This window comes from Mustela nivalis (assembly GCF_964662115.1).
Source record: "Mustela nivalis genome assembly, chromosome: 10".
NCBI lineage: Eukaryota > Metazoa > Chordata > Mammalia > Carnivora > Mustelidae > Mustela > Mustela nivalis.
Window position 1 is genome coordinate 42,036,791 of NC_139029.1, and position 19,125 is coordinate 42,055,915.

At 55.0% G+C, this 19,125-nt stretch overlaps 2 protein-coding genes across 10 annotated transcripts in view; one reads left to right on the forward strand and one right to left on the reverse strand.

Moving 5' to 3' along the window:
- The window catches only part of ACOT11 (acyl-CoA thioesterase 11), a 90,683-nt gene extending 79,210 nt beyond the window's left edge, over nucleotides 1-11,473 (forward strand). For all 9 annotated transcript variants that reach the window (XM_082686175.1, XM_082686174.1, XM_082686172.1 and 6 more), the window contains 7 exons: nucleotides 510-565; nucleotides 1,363-1,429; nucleotides 1,792-1,875; nucleotides 3,139-3,272; nucleotides 5,670-5,801; nucleotides 6,445-6,571; nucleotides 7,270-11,473. In XM_082686175.1, coding sequence (XP_082542301.1) covers nucleotides 510-565; nucleotides 1,363-1,429; nucleotides 1,792-1,875; nucleotides 3,139-3,272; nucleotides 5,670-5,801; nucleotides 6,445-6,571; nucleotides 7,270-7,425 — 756 coding nt within the window. In that variant the 3' untranslated portion in view covers nucleotides 7,426-11,473. The remainder of the gene's footprint in view (nucleotides 1-509; nucleotides 566-1,362; nucleotides 1,430-1,791; nucleotides 1,876-3,138; nucleotides 3,273-5,669; nucleotides 5,802-6,444; nucleotides 6,572-7,269) is intronic.
- FAM151A (family with sequence similarity 151 member A) lies at nucleotides 7,501-18,236 on the reverse strand. Its single transcript, XM_082686177.1, has 8 exons — nucleotides 17,987-18,236; nucleotides 16,839-16,985; nucleotides 13,134-13,286; nucleotides 12,054-12,213; nucleotides 10,421-10,645; nucleotides 9,588-9,727; nucleotides 8,709-8,852; nucleotides 7,501-8,262 (listed from the first exon to the last, which is right to left on the reverse strand). The coding sequence occupies exons 1-8, from the start codon at nucleotides 18,111-18,113 to the stop codon at nucleotides 7,589-7,591; spliced, it is 1,770 nt and encodes a 589-aa protein (XP_082542303.1). The 5' UTR covers nucleotides 18,114-18,236; the 3' UTR covers nucleotides 7,501-7,588.
- Between the last annotated feature and the right edge of the window lie 889 nt (nucleotides 18,237-19,125).

Here is a 19,125-nt window from a genome sequence, read left to right on the forward strand (position 1 = left end):
GTTCCTGGCCCTACTCCTTACGTCTACAACCTAGGGTAAACCACCCACCTTTCTGTGCCTCAGTTTCCTCCTCTGTAAAATGAGGGTAAGATGAATCCCAACTTGAGAGGGCTGTGGCAAGGCTTGACATCTGCATGGAAGGCGCTTCAGAAGCATGCCGGGTAGCAGTAGGTACCCAGGAAGCGTGGGTTCTTACTAGCACCATCTGTGCCCTTTGCGATCCCCTTGCGGAGAGGAGGATGTTGAGGCCCAGTGAGCGCAGGTGGTGCTCCCAGAGTCATTCAGAGAGTCTGGGGGAAGCAGAGGCTGAAGTTCAGAGACTCGGCCCTTTCCTGTCCAGGTTGCTTTGCCTTGGGCTGCCCCCGTGAGACCTGAGCTCCACGTCAGGGCTGCAGGGCCTCCTTGGGCCTTGGGCGGGGGGCAACCGTAATGTGGGCGCAGGAGCCAGGAGGAGGGCACAAGCCGCTTGTCTGGCCCGCAGCACAGTCTGTCCCTGCGTCTCTCCCCAGGATGGCGAGCGGCGCTATCGAGAGGCTAGTGCCAGGAAGAAGATCCGGCTGGACAGGTGAGTGCGGGTGGTGGGAAGGGACACGGGTTCAGGGCTGTCCACCTGCTCCGCGGGCCCCAGGGACTGGCATTTCTTCAGTGCCACCCCTGTGCTGGGCACTGGGCTGGGGCCTTCACGTCCACGCAGCCTTATGAGCCAGTGGTCTTCCTGACCCAGTGTCTGGGCGAGGACACTGAGCAGAGGGATTAGGCGGCCGTGGGTACACAGATGGGAATGATGGGCGGCGTGAGACTTTGAACCTGGCGGGGTCTGGCCACTTCTGAATCCTGGGTTCCTTCCCTTGACCATCATGAGTGTCAGGTAGGTCCCGAAAGCAGAGGCAGTTGCTCAAGATGTACAGCCTGGTGTGGCCCACGGCTGCTGAAGCACTTTCCACGTTGGAAAGTGCTGGAAATACACTGGGGGTTGCCATCTGTGCAGACAGGAGAAGTGTGAATCTACAGAGCACTCATCATGGCCGACCCTCCCCACCATGATGACCCCATGAGGCAGGTGCAACGCCCAGCCCCACTGTACGGAGGAGCCCACTGAGGCTCGAGGGCAAAGCTGCTTCAGCCAAGGCCATCTGCTAGGCGAGGGCACGGGGAGCGAGCCTTTTCCCAGCACCCTGCCCCTGGCCTCACTCTGCTTCCGGATGAGTTCGTATGCTCTCAGCTCCCATTTTCTGGGTGCCCAGCCTGTCTACGTGGCTGGACAGGAGTCCCTCCCCTGCTGCAGGCCTGAGCACTGGGAGCGAAGACTTCTGAAAGACGTGGGCTCCCCAGGGACCATAGTGGTTCTCTTCCCTCTCCCAGGAAGTACATCGTATCCTGTAAACAGGCAGAAATGCCCCTCTCTGTCCCCTGGGACCCTAGCAACCAGGTAAGGCCTGTGCTCTGAGGGTACAGTCCTCAGGCCCGTGTTGGGGGTGGGGGGACCCTGACTCTCTGTTCTTGTCAGAATGGGTTTGAAAGTAGGCCTGAGGGGGACAGGATACTGTGTCATGACTCAAGATTGGTGCAGTTAGCAAAGGGCTTTCCTCTGTCCCCATTTGGCAGGAGGGAGCTGAGGCCCTGAGAAGAGGGTCACACAGAGAGCCTGCCCAAGGCTGGGCTTTCTATCCTGAGGCCCAGGGCCTGGCACCTCCCCCCCCCTTCTCACCCCTTCACAACCCAATGTCCTCTCCTGGCCCAGAGCCTCCAAGGAAGGGGAGAAGGTGAGGCTTCTCTGTGTGCTCTGTCCAGGTCTACCTGAGCTACAACAATGTCTCCTCCCTGAAGATGCTGGTGGCCAAGGACAACTGGGTGCTGTCTTCCGAGATCAACCAGGTAGCTGGCCCCACCTACCAGCAGAGATGGCTGACCTCAAGCCATAGAAGTTCTCTCAAACCACTCATGTCCAAAGGGGATTTCTTTCTTTCTTTTTGTTTTTTAAATATTTAATTTATTTATTTGAGAGAGAGAGTAGGCAAGAGAGAGCACAGAAGCAGGGGAGGGGGCAGAGGGAGAGGGAGAAGCTTACTCCCTGCTGAGCAGGGAGCCCAATGTAGGGCTCAATCCCAGAACCCCGAGGACATGATCTGACCTGAAGGCAGATGCTCAACTGACTTCTTTTTTTTTTTTTAAGATTTTATTTATTTAAAAGATTTTATTTATTTATTTGACAGACAGAGATCACAAGTAGGCAGAGGGGCAGGCAGAGAGAGAGGGGAAGGGAAGCAGGCTCCCAGTTGAGCAGAGAACCTGATGTGGGACTTGATCCCAGGACCCTGGGATCATGACCTGGGGCGACGGCAGAGGCTTTAACCACTGAGCCACTCAGGCGCCCCGAAGATTTTATTTATATTATTTGAGAAGGAGAGAATGAGAGAGAGAGAGCATGGGGGGGGGGTCAGAGGGAGAAGCAGACTCCCCACTGAGCAGGGAGCCCAAATGTGGGACTCTATCCTGGGACTCCAGGATCATGACCTGAGCCGAAGGCAGTCGCTCAACCAACCGAGCCACTTAGGCACCCCTTAACTGACCTTCTTAAAAGGAATTGGTTTCTCCCATGAAACCATCCCAGTTAGAGAAACACGATGCTCTCACAGGACCTGGAGTGGAGAACCCCCAAATCTTTCTCTCCTGCCCACCCACCATCTAGCCCCCAACCCCTCATCTCTGCTATTCTCTGCCCTGCTGCTTCCTCCCTCTCTCTGCTCCTTCCTCCCTGCACAGAAAGGGCCAGGACAAGCCTGGGTTGAGGGAAGACATGAGCTCTGCCTGTGCCCTGAGGAGAGTCACTGCCCCTCATCTGTGACATTAGGGGCTTCACCAGGTTCCTGGCTCTGAGGACTCTTTCTGTTGTTGCCTTAATCACTGCTTCCTAATACACCCTCCTGTCCACCTGTGCCAGATTCTCCCAGCGGCCCATTTCCATGGGGATGAGCCTGAGGCTCAGAGAGGTTGAATCGCTTTCTCACAGTCACACAGCAAGTCAGTGGCAGCCCTGAGCTTCCAGCCCTGGCCTCCAGCGTGGAGGCAGCTCACCCCATGGCCTAGCATAGCCTGGGGAGGAGGTGCGGGACCGAGGCTGCCCTCTGTCCCATGCAGGTCCGCCTGTACACTCTGGAGGAAGACAAGTTCCTGTCCTTCCACATGGAGATGTTGGTGCATGTGGATGCCACCCAGGCCTTCCTGCTGCTCTCAGACCTGCTTCGGAGGCCGGAGTGGGACAAGCACTACCGGTGAGGGCCGAGGTGTGGGCGGGGCATTGCCCTCTGCTCAGGCCTGATGGGGAGGCGGGGCCCTCAGGTGTCCCTTGCTGAGCTGTCCTCCCTGAAGCTCAGCCCCTGCTGGCTTTTAGCAGCGCGTGGGGGGTGGCGGTGTGAGGGAAAGTGCAGATACGTGTTGGGCGGGTGTCAGAGTCGAGGTTATTCTGAGCCCTCCGGAGGGACTGAGCCTGAACTGGAGTTAGAGGCCTGGGTTTAAGTCATGTTTCTGAACCAACCGGCTCTGTGACCTTGGGCAAGTCCCTTCCTTTGTAGGCTTCAGTTTTCCTTCTCTTAAATGGGTACTTGAGGTATGGGTCATTCATTTGCACTCTGGGATAGATCAGTGATTTTTTTTTTTTTATTTCCTCTTTTTCTTTTTTTGTCTTTTAAATTTCTGTGTTTGGTTTTTCTTTCTTTTTATTTTATTTATTTGAAAGAGAGAGAGAGTGTGCATGCGCACACAGGAGGGGGGGGGGACAGAGCAGAGGGAGAAGCAGGGAGCCCACTGTGGATCTCAATCCCAGAACCCTGAGATTTTGACCTGAGCTGAAGGTAGACGCTCAACCAGCTGAGCCACCCAGGTGCTCCTAGATCAGTGATTTTCAGACCATGTTCTGTGGCATTCTGTGTCCCCATAGGAGGCTTGGGGACCACTTGGTGGGGGTTATAATGCTGAAAGCCTGGTGGCCCCCTCCCAGCTTCAGGGGAATGCATGGAACGGCCAGTTTGATGAATTCACCCAGTCTGCCAGCTCTTCTTAGGGAAATGTGCACGTATATGTTATTTTTGAATGTAGTGAGTTACTGAATATAAATGTTACTCCTATGAATACATTTGTTCCCCGAATTTACTGATTCTCTATGTGAATATTTTCTTCCTGAATTTAGCCAAGGAAGATAAAGCTGTTCTTAGGAAAACAGCCAAAATTTCAGTATTTAATATGAGAATGTTAAAGTTGAAACTGATATTTTGTCCCAGTTCCCTTAAAGTCATTTTCTGTTGTGCCAACACCTTACTTCCGTCATTTCTCCTGTGGCTGCTCTAAGAGGCGTCTATGTTCCCAAGTCTATCCATGAGGAGGATCCGTGCATGTGGGAATTCAGTGAGCAGGTTGTCTGGCAAGTTGAGTTTTGACAAATTGCCTTCCTCTTCCTACCTCCGTCTATCTTACCGGAGCAGGACTACTTATGGCTGTTTCCACACAGGCTTTCTGTTTAATCAAAGGCTTTGGTGCACAAAAGACCATTGCTTTAAAAAGCCTAAGGCAGGGGTGCCTGGGTGGTTTGGTCTGTTAAGTGGCTGCTTTTGGCTCAGGTCATGATCCCAGGGTCCTGGGATGGAGCCCTCACCCACCATCAGGCTCTCTGCTCAGCAAGGAGCCTGCTTCTCCCTCTTCCTCTGCCCTTCCCTGGCTTGTTCATGTGTGCGTGTATGTGTGCACGCGGGCGCATGCTTTCTCTCAAATAAATGAATAAAATCTTAAAAAAAAAAAAAAAAGTTAAAAGCCCTGGTCTAGGTGACCCCCAAGCCTGTTAGTAGTGACATTCTACAAAGCTGGGAGGTGATTTGGTGGTGGATGTTGGGGGCATTGGGCATATGGTAGGAAGGCTTCTTGGAGGAGGCAGGCTGATGTGGGCCTTGAAGGCAAAATCAGATCTTGATACTTGATGGGGTTGGGGCAGGAGAGTGTCCCAAGGGGAAAGGGAGCCCTTAGCTGCTTCCCCCCACCCTGCCCTTAGCACCCTGTTCGTGAGGCAGCCTCTGAGGGCGGGTGGGAGAGCAGGGGAGGAGGTGGTAGGGTCAGACATGGTCATGTATGTTTCTGTGCGTGCGTATTGGTGTAACCCTATGCCCTGTACCCATGTGCAGTATGCCTGGGCCTGAGGGGCTGTGGCTGTGGGCAGGCTATTTCCCTGAGTCTCAGGCCCTTGTCTATACGATGGGGACACCAAGAGGACCTATTGTGTCAGCTGCTGTGGGGTTAAATGAGACAGTACATGGAAAGCACCACGGAACAGTGCCCGGCACATGGCAGGCACTCATAACCCGGACACTGTCACACGTCTGTCCAGGGCCGTGTGTGCACTGGCAGGACCTGTGTCTGTGTATGCTCACGGGTGTGCCTTTATCTGTGCATATCTTTGTTCCCATGTCTGTGTGCATTTGCCTCCGTACCCGTGTGTATGTGTTCACACGTGGTTGGCCTGGCCTTCCTGCCCTCCTGTGGCCCCGGCTGAGCAGTGTAGGTGACCAAGTGTCCCCCCAGACTCTGCCTAAGAAGGCTGAAGCATGGGAGGGCCTGGGCTGGACTGGCTGTCCCAGGAGCAGCCAGTGTGACTCTTGAGTCCTGACCTCTGGCCCTCTCTATAGGAGCGTGGAGCTCGTGCAGCAGGTGGACGAGGACGACGCCATCTACCATGTCATCAGCCCTGTCCTCGTCGGCGATGCCAAGCCCCAGGACTTTGTGATCCTGGCCTCCCGGCGGAAGCCTTATGACCATGGGTGGGTGCCAGGTTGCTGAGACCGGAGGCGGGCAGGGCTCATCTCCCTCCCTGGGAGGGGACAGCAGCTTAAACTCAGGGCTCTTCCTGTTTGCTGTGGGACTCCAGGCACTGCTTGATTTGTTGGGGCTGCCGGGGTCTTCCTATGGGTAAAATGAGGGGTTGCAGCTCCCTTCTGGTTACATGTGCTCTAAGGCAGGGTGGTCTCTGTCCCTAGGGGAGAGGGGAGCAAGGCTGCCTTCCCCCAGACATGGCAGGCCCTTGCTCATGGGCCACCTCCTTGACCTCCACCCTCTGAAGGCCCCATGTTGACTGAAGAGCGGCAAGGCCAGGATGCACAGCATCACTTCCGTTGGGGACAAGCACAGAAAAGTGAAGCCCAAAATCCCAAAATGTGGGACTCCTTTGAGCATCTGCAGTGGAGCAGCTTTTCCAGAAAAATCTGTGATGAAGCCATGCTGGCTCCTGGCAAATACGGGGCTGCTGACACACAGGCCCCTCCTCTCTAGCCTGGCCCAGAGCCCGTCGGCCCTTTTAAGCATTTCTGTGCCTTAGCCTCTGGGGGAGTCATCTGTGTGGAGGGGCCTCTGGCGCCTGAGCTGGGGGAATAGGCCCTCACCTCCTCCATCCTTGCTCTGCTCCAGGGACCCCTACGTCATCGCGCTGAGGTCAGTTACACTGCCCACACACCCTGAGACGCCAGCATACAGGCGCGGGGAGACCCTCTGCTCCGGCTTCTGCTTCTGGCGAGAGGGGGACCAGCTGACCAAGGTGAGGCCCGTGTCCCCCCCACCCCAAAGCCATATGCACGTCCAGAGCTTGGTGCTGTGGGCTCAGTGAATTGCATACCTGGGCCCCACCTGCAGGCTCTTTTCTAGCTTGGGGGAGCCAGGGAGTGTCAGGGGCTGGATCTTATCTGTGAGGAGGAGGACAGCAGGGTCTCCGAAACAGCTCTGGATGCTGAGGGCAGAGGCCTGGGTTCTGATCTAATGTTCATCTCGTTATTTACTTGTATTACCTCTCGTCTGGGTAGGCTTTATAAAACTCAGCAAGGCGTTAGCGCTAATTGAAAATGTAGGGGAAGTGGCTGAGGGCCAGTGTGTGTGTGGTGGAGGGGGCAGCACCCGGAAGGAGGCTGGTGTTTGCTACCTTTATATGTGTAACGTGAGGGGTTTCTCAGCACCATCTCAGCACTGAGCTTATTTCTAACTTCCTTCCATGACCCTAGAGCACCATTTCTCTGTGCAGGGCTTGGGACACCCCTTCCCTGTCCTCCAGAACCTCCCCCATCTGACAAGGGAGGCACAGGTTGGCAGTACCATGTATGGTTGACTGAAGGAAGCGGGGTTGTCTGCCACCAGGGTCACACATCATCCCCTAGGGCCCCAGAGTGCTGGCCCGGATTTGCTGCCCTCCCCACCCCCTCTCTGTACCCCCTCCCTGAATGTGGCTTCCTTCCTACCTGGCAGGTGTCCTACTACAACCAGGCTACCCCAGGCTTTCTCAACTATGTGACCACCAACGTGGCTGGTCTCTCCTCGGAGTTCTATACCACCTTCAAGGCCTGTGAGCAGTTCCTGTTGGACAACCGGAGTGATCTGGCCCCCAGCCTTCAGACCCTTTAGCCCCGCCTCCACAGTGGCCACCGCATGCCCACTCCCCCTCCATCCTGCTGCCCCTAGGGACACATTGGCAGTGCATCGAGGAAGACAGGAGCATTTATTCCTTGCTGCCTCTGCCGTGGGAAGCCTGGACCCAGGCGTCCGCGGGCCCAGACCCCGCAGGCGCTCAGTTCCTGCCAACGTCCGCCAGCAAGTCTTCGCGGTCCCTCTGAGGCAGCCTGTAGTAGACTCGGGTCCTGTCCACAGCCCTGGCAGCCAGCAGCACCTCCCGCACTGGTGCATAGCCGCCCCCCTCAGAGCTGTGCTCCACTGTGACAGTGGCCTGGGGCGAGGCTGCCAGCAGCCTGGCCACCACCCCAGCCGTGTCCCGGCCCAGTAGCCCAGCCTGCAGCTGGAAGGACACAGGCTGCCAGAGACCCTGGCACAGGCCCAGCATATCTGCAAGCAGCTGTTCCCTGTAGCCACTGCCCAGCGCCTCCTCAGGCCAGCCTGGAGCCACTGTCACGTGGGGGAACACCTCTGCCACGGCTGTCAGCAGCTCCCTGCCCGCCATGTGGCCAGGGACCATAAAGCTGCCGTGGGAGACTGTGGCCCCAATCCACACAGGCCACAGCAGGTGGCCACGGGCAGAAAGGTGGGCCAGTGTGGCCAGGGCCGGCCGGAGGGCCAAAGGCTCGGCTATGTGCAGGTAGATACCCCAGCGCCCAGGCCGCCCAGCGAGTTGCAACAGGCAGGACTCCAGCGTCAGGACAGGACCTCCTGGGGCACGCACCATGGCCACGGTGTCCTTGGCTCCAGGCTCCTGGAGGCCAACGTTTAGCAGGATCATGCCTTCTCTGTCTGAAAGGGGGTGGTGGAGGCCACAGTGTCAGGAGTTGGGGTGATAGGGGATATCCAGGGGTGGTAATGGGGGCAGCCAAGGAGAAGCTGGTGCCCTATCCACTGAGATCTGTCGATGATGGTCTGGGCTCCAAGCGGAAGGCTGCTTTATAAATGTGCTCGGGACTCATCAGAATGACATGATCGGCAGCTAGCTCGGCTCTGGACCTTTGACTGGGACTCAGTCCTGAGGCCGTGGCCTGCCTCTTTCACAGCAGATAGAGCTCAGGACTCAAGGGCACTGAAGGTTAGGGCCCCAGGCTCTCCATGGCATCTAGCACACCGCCAAAGTAACAGAGGCCCTAGACTCCTGCCCCATACAAAGGACTCCGCCCCTCCCCCCACCACCCCAGCTGCTGAGTTTAGCTAGGAGCAACAGGGGCTCAGGGGCTGAAGGCAGGCCTTACCTGGGAGGTTGACTGTTGCTGTTCTCCCGTTGCCCTGGAGGTCAGGAACCAGCCACTCCACACTCAGACCGTCCCCGCCACGGGACTGGAGAAGAGGGATCAGGCTGCCTCCCGTGTAGTAAATTCGCTTCCGTGTGGCATTTGCTGCAGGGCCCAAATTGTCAAGATGAAAGGACCACTGTTCCCAGAGCACCTTCTCTGTACCCTATGTCTACACACATTTTCTCCCTGCCTCAAGGCACCCCACCAGGCACAAGTCCTCCCATCAGAGATTACGAGGAGGGGCTGGTGCAAGGTCCCACAGCCAAACAACAGAGTTACTGGGGTTGGAGCCTGATGGAGCCAAGTCTGCCCAGCCCCAAAGATGGAACTCCCTGTCCCCGCACCAACATAGGTCCCATGGCAGGAATGTTGAGTCTCTTGGGTTCCCTGGGAGACAGCTTAACTGGAGGCTCTCCAAGGCCCAGGATCAAGGGAATAAGGGGTTTGGACAAGTTAACAGGTAGCATCTGGGTCACTGATTAGTAGGTACATTGGTGCAGAGGGGACAGGCTCTGAGAAACTATGCTGTAAGGGAAAGTACATGGGGTTTAGGATTTGCTGGGTTCCAATCTAGGCTGTGCTGTGTACAGCAAATGACTTGGTACAGATTACTTAAGTGGTCTGAAGGTCAGTTTCTCTCTCTTTAGAATGGAATCACTGCTTCCTGGATATCTGAGGCTGACACAGCACACCATACCCATGTTTGGCCTTCAATACGTGCTTAAGAGTCCACCCAGAATTTTCCCTTCTCTAGCTCTGCTCTACTCTCCACCAAATGCCGTGCTATGCAAAATTCAGGCCCCCTACCCTCCCTGGCTGCTCCCCGCCCCTCCCTACCGGCCAGCTGCTTGAACTGCGACAGGATAGGCTCAAAGAGGTCATAGTAGACTTGGTCGGGGGCGGTGTTGTCTCGGATGTAGAGGAGATCATCCACTGACAGGGGGTCCAAGGCACTCTGCCACAGCGTCAGGCTGTACCTGGGGCCCAGAGAGCCAGCTCAGCTCCTGCCTGGGCCCAGCAACGGCCTCATCCCAGAGCAGCACCCTCGCTGCGCAGGGATGATCAAGTAGCTGGCCTCCAGCTTCCCACCAGCCCCTCCTCCCTGAGAATTACTCCTGCCTTTCCAGGGGCAGAAGTTGTCACAGGGGCTTCAGGAAGGAAGAGAGAAAGATCAAGCAGGAGGGGCTGCCCCATCCTGCCTCCTCCCTGGGAGTGTCTATTTCTGGTCCTGTCTCGGAGCGGGACAAGGATAGAAAGGGATGGGTACACGCTGTGGGGGAGAACAGGTGTGGAGGGAGAAGGAGACAGCTCTGGAACTCCTGTGGGAGGTGGCCGAGGAAGGTGGGACTAGGCAGCTGGGTGCAGACCGCACGAGTACATATGGGAGTCCCTCAATCCCTAGAGGATGATCCTGGGCACAGCCGGCTCCCAGGAAGGAAGACTTGCCACCAGGTTAGGCTATCGACCAATGGACTGGCTGCTTCGGATGATAGTGAGAAGCCCATCACCAGAGGTACACAAGCAGAGAGCAGGGCTGCTGCAGAGGATGTGAACACCAGTGGGTTATTGGACAGATGTGGTTAAGAGGGTGGGATCTCCCTAGGGAGCACTGGTGCCCGGGAGCAGGTTTGGAAGATCAAGGGCTGTGGCAGGGGCCTGGGAGTTTTCACCTCTTGGATTGGCCCAGCAGCCAGCTGAAGTGGGGCCAGGCATCCCGTACCATGACAGCCCGCACAGGGAAAGTGACCCTCTGTGGCAGTGCGCCCACCAGTCCCTGCATCCTCTCCACCATGGCTCGGGTGTATGTCATGTTCAGGAACATGGGCACATAGACGGTGGTCCAGCCCGGAGACAGAGTGGCCTCAGGATACTTCTCCTGGACCAAAGCCAAGAACCTGTAGAAAATCAGAGATACTGGTCTTTGAGAGCCTTGCTGGCCCCTTCCTCATCTCCTGGGTTCCCATCACTGGGCTAGGAAGTGGAAGTCCTATGGAATGTAGAGTGTAAGGACAGAAGCAGAGTCCTGAAGAACAGAAGTGACTTATTCAGGTCCTACAAATGAGGCATGGACTTTGGAGTCAGGGGGTTCTGGGTTCAGGTCCTGACTCTATAACCTTGGGTAGCTCATTCAACCTCTTTTAGTCTCAAAGATGTTACCCCTTCTGGTAGGGCCGGGCCCCTTCAGCATCCCCAGCTGGACAAGGGGAGACAAGCCAGAGCCCCAGATGTGAGGATCTAGACTCTGCTACTTGTCTCTGAAGCTTCAGGTTTTATTTTTAAATCCCATGTAAATTTTTCCCTGGTAGGAATTTTAATGGAGCAATAATGGTACCCTCTCCTCCCCAAACTATCAAGTAAAATCAACACTCCAAGAAGATGAGCCATTATTTATCCTGGGCCTCGGACTACATTTTTCCAACTGCTGCTTTCCAAATGCCCCTCAGTTTGAGAATCATAAAAGTACTGGATGGTGGATGGATGGATGTTTGGCTGGCTTTCTGGATGGATGGACAGATGGAGAGATGGATGACTGGAATCAGAAAGGACTGGCTTAGAATCCTTGCTCTCCATTTTTAGACCTAGGCCACTCTTAACTTCGATGCGATAGTTCCTGTGTTAATAAAATGAAAATAATAGTACCTACCTCATTCTCTTGATAACTAAAGTACTTTTTGGAAACAGTGCCTGGGCACATAATAAACATTCAACAAATTGAGTCTCAATTACTGTCAGCTTTCCCTTCTGCTACATGGCAGGAGATGCTCTCAACACATTTTCTCCTTCTGTGTGGCCCTTCATTATAAACTGGAGTACCATGAGCTGGTGTATGGGGGTGGGTGTTGGTGCAGTGCTAGGATTTCAGGGGGGCTGGGGAAGGAGTTAGCACTTTTAGGCTTTTCTCTAGCAAGCCAAGCCCTGCCTTGGTCCCTGGGGATATGAAAGGACTGGGCCCTGTCTGCCCTCTAGGGGTCCACTGTGGAGTAGGGGGTTATAAAACGGTAATCTGGCTGTGACAGCCCCCGAAATCAGGGCTGTGTTAGGAGGACGTGCGGATTGGATGAAGGCTCTCAGCAGCCTGGGATGTTAGGGTAGATGTGGCAGGAGGTAATGACTGGGCAAAGGTTCACCAGGGAACAGGGGAAAGGCATTCGAAGTGAAGGGAACAGCATGTGAAAAGGCTCAGAGGTCTGGTTCCATGGTGTGACTGGAGGTAAACTTGGCAAAGGGGCCCTGAGGACTTTCTGTGCCAGACGGCGAAGGAAGAGCGCTGGCCATGGCTGGGGGAGAGAAGCGGACACTCACCGTGAGGCATTCATCTCGATTGAGATGGGCACATTGGGGCCCCTCAGGATGTCAGCATTGATCCACACGGGCCTTCGGACTCTCCCATCCTCTGTCAGCTGCCGCAGGAGGTCCAGTGAGGGGCCCACAGCCTTGATGCTCTTGAAGTCCAGTTTGATGCCTGTGGGGAGGTGCCAAAGGGCTTGGGGAAATGGCCCCTCATGCTCAGGGCAGAAGGAACCAGCAGACATGACTTCCTGGAGCAGAGAGCAGTGTTTGGGGTGGGGTGGGTGATGAGGTGGGCAGACAGGGCCCTGATTCCAGCTGGGTGTGAAGAGGGCTTTCCAACAGGCTGAGCTACCACAGAGGAGGGACCTGCCCTGTCCCTGTAGGGAGAAAGCAGAGGCCAGCCCAGGGCTCAGACTTGGGCAGGCACAGGGACTGTCAAGCATGAGAGAGAGGATACCATGGTTCTTGGACAGGGCAGGCTTAGGCCCCTGAGAACAAAGGCCTGTCCTACTCAGGCAGTGAGGGGCTGGGGATGAATGGCAACCAGGGGAACCGCAGGGGCATGAAGCTGTGAGGTTAGAAAAGGCAGCTGAAAGCCAGACCAAGGAGAGGATATGCTGTCCCAGGGCAACGAGGTGCCATGCAGGGCTGAAGAGGGGAGTGAAAAACCGGCGTTGGGAAAGCTCACTCAGATGTATGTGGTGGTGGTGATGGAGGGAAGACAGAGAAGCCAAGTCCGGGGGTGGGACATGGTGAATGACAGATGGGAGGTGGAAGGGTGAGGCCTGGATTCTGACCAAAATTGGCAAAGGGTCCTGGGAGGGAAGGGTGGAGTTGGGTTTTGAACAGTTTGTACCTAGTTCGGGGTGGGTGGGGGGGGGTGGGGGGTGGATTCCGGAGGCAACAATCTGAACGCGTCTGCACCTCGCGGTGTACCCGGCCCTTTCCCATCCCCGACCCCACCTAGAATTCCCTGGGCCGGGGTGCCTGGCAGGGGGAGGGGCAGTGGGGGTGTGGGGTGGGGCCCAGGCTATGAGCAGTTGAGTCTGGGGCTGGCCTGGAGGGCTGGAAAGGGGCTCAGAGTGTCCTCACCCTTCCGGGAAGAGGCCAGCACAGCTTCCAGCCACTGCTGCAGGGTGTTGTCGCTGTAGATGGCCGGGGGGTGCGCCATGATAGGGACCCCTGTCTCGTTGACTGTGTTGAGTCCTTCTACCATGACATCTGCCTCCAGGACCATGGTATTGTCTGGGCAAGAGGCAGAACTGGATCAGCTCCTTTGAAAAAAGACTTTTTTCTTTTTTTTTCCTCATCATCCAAGTCTTACCCATTTATCGAAGAACGTTTGGAAAATACAGAAAAGCAGGAAGAAAAATACTCAACCCACATTTCCATCAGAGTTCACATTTCGATGTATTTTCTTCCGTTTTTGTCTATGCATGCTTTTTATGCAGTGGAGACCACACTGCATTTATAATTTTTAATCTTTTTCCTTCAATATTATGACATTTTCACCATCTAGGTCTCTTTTCATCAAGGCTACAAAAGCTCTGGTTAGAGTGCGCCCACGATTTTGTGAGCCACCTCTTATTCCTGAGGCAGTTTGGTAGTTTCCAATTCTTTGCTACTAATAAATGATGCACAGTCTTTTCTGGTTTTTGAATTATTTCTAGGGCCTACTTGTGGAATTAGAGTTAGGGCTATGTGGGGTCCCTGTTAAGGCCCACATTATCAAATTACTGTCTAGAAAAATTGCTCTGGTTCATGTTCCCACCTGAAGTACACAAGCTTGCCCATCTCCTTGCACCTTTGTAGCACTGAGCCTTGTTATTTTAATTTTTTTAATTTCAGTTTTTAAAACCCTGTCCTCCAGAGTTTGGTCTGGGAGGGAGCTAAGGCCTTCCCAGTGGATGTGGGCTTGGAAGACCCTGCCAGGGCCACTGGCATTTGGGATGTGCAGCATAGGGAAGAGGGGAGGGAGGGAGCCAGGGCTCACGTTCAGCTCTGCAACCCTGGCGTCAGAAGGGGCCTCTTGTCCTGGTTCACACTCACCACCTCCTAAACTCTCACCTCTAGCCCTGCCCCCCCAAGTCCATTCTCTACACAGCAACTACAGGAGTATTCTAAACATGCACCTGCTCGTGTCACTTTTTGCTGAAAAAACGAAACAAAATGGTCTCACCCATTGCCCTTGGACTCAAACCCCAATTCCTTACCACAGCCTTGGTGGTCCCACATGACCAGGCCCTGACAAAATTTCTTATCTCACCTGGAGTCCCCCTCTCCCTCAGTCTCTAGGATCCGGCCTCTCCAGCTTCTGCAACATTACTACCTATCACCCAGGAACTGTTAAAATTCAAGTTCTGATCAGCGGGTCAGGGGCGGGGCCAAGGTTCTACGTTATCTCCCAGCTCCCCAGCCTGGCCCAAGCTGCCGCGCCTTGGACTGCACTTTGAGTAGTGAGGCTTGAATATTTTCTGTCCCCCCATCTTTGAGCTCTTACTCCTGGTTGTTGCCTTGGCAACATTCTTCCCTCTGCAGCTTTACTAGGCTACGTCCTGCTCATCTGTTAGCGTGGGCTTAAAATACCACTTCCTCAGGGAGGCCACGCCTGAACCCAAGGTCCAGTCTGACTTAGTCATCCGCTTCGGGGCTACCCTTCTGAGGGCTTGGTCCCATGGAACTGCTCCTGTGTGTAGGTGGGCATCAGGGTGCAGGGGCTGGGTCTGAAGTGACCATCACTTGAATTTCCAGACCCAGATGGTATCAGGCCTAAAAAAGGAGCTTCAAAAATGTTTGTTGAATGATGAACACCTGACTGACTGAAAGTCAAGCTCAGTAGAGCCTAGGTCTGGAAAGGTAAAAGCGAGCTCAGCCGAAGTCACAGAGAATTTCTGCAGATTTCCCTAAAATCTAGGTGCCTGGATTTCCAGGAGGGGAAGGAAGCAGAGGGCTGGGATGTCCCTGGCAGTGGGCCAAGCATTTCACATCATCCTGTTTCCTCCAAATGTTACGGATCCTGCTTCTGGAACAGGGGACTCCCAGGTTTCCTTACTGGCACCGTGATGATGAGCCCCCCGGGGCCATGGAGATAGGACATGAACAGAAACACACGTTGTTAAACCATGAAGGTCTTTATGAAGGCAACCTTCATTTTCTGACTTGAGCGCAAAGCTTTTTCTCATCTTAACTTATGGTTACTTCAGAATGCAGAGAGAGGGGTCCAAAAGGCTCGGGGACCCAGTGAAGCCCAGAGAAGCTGGGCTGAAACCGGGTTGGGGTGCAGGTAAGATGGTAGCTCCTGAGAATGGTTCCCATCCAATGGGGGGCAGTTCTAGTCTTGGGGGACTGGGGTGCATGGAGAGCCCTCTGAGTGAGTCCTGGTGACCCCAATGCTGCTGCCTTGCTGAACTTGCACTAACTGCCCCTTGGAGACAAGGTCACAGCTCACTCATTTTTAAACCCTTCTCCTGAGACTGACCTGGAGCAGGGACTCAGGGAATGCTCAATGAATCGAACTGTAGACCAGCGGAAAGTACCTTTTGGCCCTAACCTGCCTCCCTGCACTTGCCACCTAGGCCCAACTTCTTTCTGGAAAAGTCTTCTCTTACCATGAAATGTTACTTGCCTTCCAGATGCTGAATCTGGAGGTAGATATGTTTGGGGTGGGGTGTGAGGAAGCAACAAGCGAACAGGGAAGGATCCATTTCCTGTGGCCCTAGGAGGGGAGGAGGAGGGCTGCCCAACCCCACCAACAGACAGGAAGTTACAGAGCCCTCCTTCCACCCTCCCCCAACCCCTCCCCCATGAACCCAGACCACAGGCATGAGCCCTGCGGCAAACAGGTGATCTGTGTTACTGCTGCAGGATACTCGTCTTCCCTGTGCCTCCACTTTCTCATTTACAAGAAATAAAATAATAGGATAGCCCTGGTTAGGCATTCATTAAGTGTTAATCATTATTCACAGGAAGTAGGCTCACTTAACTAGAGCAGCCATATCCCCCCTTTGCCTGGGAGAGTCTAGTGTATTTCTGCAGGCTCAGCGTGATCTGGTTTGGACGATTAATGATACAGGAATTCTACTAATCCACATCATGCAGAGGGAAAAAACGAACTGCGGACAGGGAAGTCACCTGTCCCAAATCACTGTGACAGTAAAGGACCAAGTTAGGATCTGAACCCAGTTCTGTCTGCCTCCCAGATCTTGGCTCTGGCTCCTCCTCTCCTCATGGAAGCTCATTCACGTCCAAGATGCCTTCACCAGCCTGGCCCCAACCCTGAGTCTCACCCAGGGTCCCCACCCCAGCTGTGGGCCAGCCTTATCCCCAGCCTTATACTGCAGATACCGGGTAGAACCCCCAGGAAGCAAACTGGGCCTCTGGATCCCTGAGCTAGGCTAAGGGGTGCCTGTCCATGCTCCCTGTTTTTGGGCACTGCCTGGTTGGGGCCCTCAGCTGCCTTCTTGGCCAAAGTCCTGAAGATATGGGACCAGGTCTGCTACCCCAGGGGCCACCATAATCGCTCCGAATCAGAGGCTCAGAGGCATTCTACGATTTGCTCAGCTTTCCACAGCTCATTTTTGATAGCACTGAGCCTCAAATTCACATCTTCTGGCTTCTACTAGCTTTGAGGGCAAGGACCTCCGAGCCGGGACAGCTGGCAGCTGGCAGGTCATGAAAGGGGTAGCTGGGGCAGAAGGCAGGACACCGTGACTTTAGAATCTGTCTCATCCCCACCTCTGCTCTCCCGTCTCCTTCACCTCTACCGTGGCCTGTCCCAGCCCTGGCAGCCAGACTTACCTTTCAGGGCAGCTTCCATCTCCTTCCGGCTGTTGGCAGCATGGTACCAGGTGACCAGCAGGCCGTCCCGCTGGCTGATGTGGCCCAGGCTCTGCAGGTAGTCCAGCATGTCCGCGTCGGGGCGGCAGACCGCCTCAGGCTCACAGTCTGGAATGGAAGCCAAGGGAGCTATTGGCCTCAGTTCTTGCCTCTGCCCCAAACTCCTCTCTGTTCATCCCACCGAGGCCTCCTGGGGTCCCAGGGCATGTCTGGCTCCCTATCTAGCAGAGGGATGGGGACCCCAGAGACACCAGCCCTATGAGAGAGAGAGAGAAACATGTGGGCTCCTGGGCCCAAGGAGCCCCCTAACCAGCCTGGGTGGTCAGGAAGTTTACAGGAAGAGGAGGGAACATTTAAGGGGGCTTTGAGGAAGGGTGTAACTCTGAAAGAAAAGGGGGACAGAGAGAACGGTATCAGCGAAGGCTGGAAGGAAGGACAGAGTGTGGTCACCTGGACGAACAGCTACTGGCCGGGGACAGATAGGAGTGGAGACAAGGAGAGGGCAGGCCTGGAAAGGGGCCTTGTGATCAGACTGTAAATGGCCATGAACGCCAGCAAAGGGGCTAGCCGTGTGTTGAGGGCAGCAAGGAGATTTGTGTTTAGCAAGATCTCATGAGCTACAGAGCTAGCACTAGCTGGGAGAGTAGGTTGCAGACTGAGACTGGGGGCAGGAAAGCTGTAGCAGGAGTTAAGGACACCTGAGGCCTGGGAGTTTGGGGGATAGGGAGGACAGAGGGTGGGGAGGCAAAGGCCTCAAGACACTAGGCCTGAGGGTACAGACATGAGGCAGGAGAGGGAAATGCCCCCAGGTTTCTGTGGGAAGGGAGAGGCCCTTCACCCAGAGAGGGCCCATGGAGGACTGGATGTGGGGAAGGATAAATTGAGCTGAGACTTGGCCTCTGCTGAGTCTGAGATGCCTATAGGACCCCCTCAAAAGGAAGATCCATTCAGGAGCACAGGAGGGAGGTCTGGGCTGAAGGCAACAAGCCTGGTGGAGGGGGAGGGGAAAATTGATGAGGAGAGTCTTAGCGGGGATGTGGGGTGAGAGAGAGGAGGAGTCAGAGCGGTGGATGGGGAAGCCAGCCAGATGGCATGACAGGAGCCCCTACCTGGCGGGCTGTGCGGCTGCAGGACGAAGCTCAGGACCAATCCAATGGCGATCACCAGAGCCACGCTGGCACTGCCCAGAAGGGCCCACTTGGTCCGACTGTTCGAGCACATCTTCTTGCAGGCCATGATGAGTCTCTCTGCAGAATGCCTCCCAAGTCCCCGCGGCTCAAAGGTCCCCAAGGGTCCCTGTAGCTGGGACCCACTGGAACGTGGGAACCCCGTGCAACATCTACTACTCCACCAAGACCTGCTAGCTCCCGAGTGTTAGAAAAGTCTCCTGCGGAGATAGCTTCCGAGACTCCTCCTCCTCATTCCACACCCTCCCAGGAGCTTAACAAATCAGGCAACTTCTACCACCTCCAAAATGACCTTTGAGCCCATTGAGAGGCTAGAAAATGTTGGACCAAGCTTCTGTCTGCTGCCTGTCTCTGCTCCTGCCTGGGAGTTCCAAGACCAGGGACCTAGACCCAGCTTGACCTTGCCTTCCTGAGACCTGGACGAGGAGTCTTCTCCCTGAGCCTGGTTTTTCTCCTGTGCAGAAGGTGGCTGCTGGATCGTTCTTTCCCTGTGTTGCCTGGTCTCAGGAAGTTACCAAGGTCAGGCAAGTGTTAGTGACAAGGACATAGTAGATCTGCCAGAGGCTATGAATTTTCCTTCCATCCCAGATTGTAGTTGATAGATTATCTACTTGAGATTGAATGATAGGCTTGGCTTGCTGGCCTAAGGTACACAGGCCACTCATGGGATAGCAAGTTGACAAAGAAGGGGCTGAGTCACGAGCTCGCCCTTGCTGGCCTAGGATACACATGCCACTCCTGGGACATCAAGTTGACAAGGAAGGGGCTGAGTCACTAGCTTGTGCTGAGAGTGTCCTGGGTGCTCTGGTGTGGGAAGTAAGTTAGAGCCTATCTCTACTTCAGGGACCCGTGAGTTAATTTTATCTTTTTTTTTTTTTTAATAAGATTTTATTTATTTATTTGTCAGAGGGGTGGGTAGAGAGAGCACAAGTAGGGGGAGCAGCAGGCAGAGGGAGAAGCAGACTCCTGCTGAGCAGGGAGCCTGATGTGGGGCTCGATCCCAGGACCCTGAGATCATGACCTGAGCTGAAGGCAGATACTTAACCAAATGAGCCACCCAG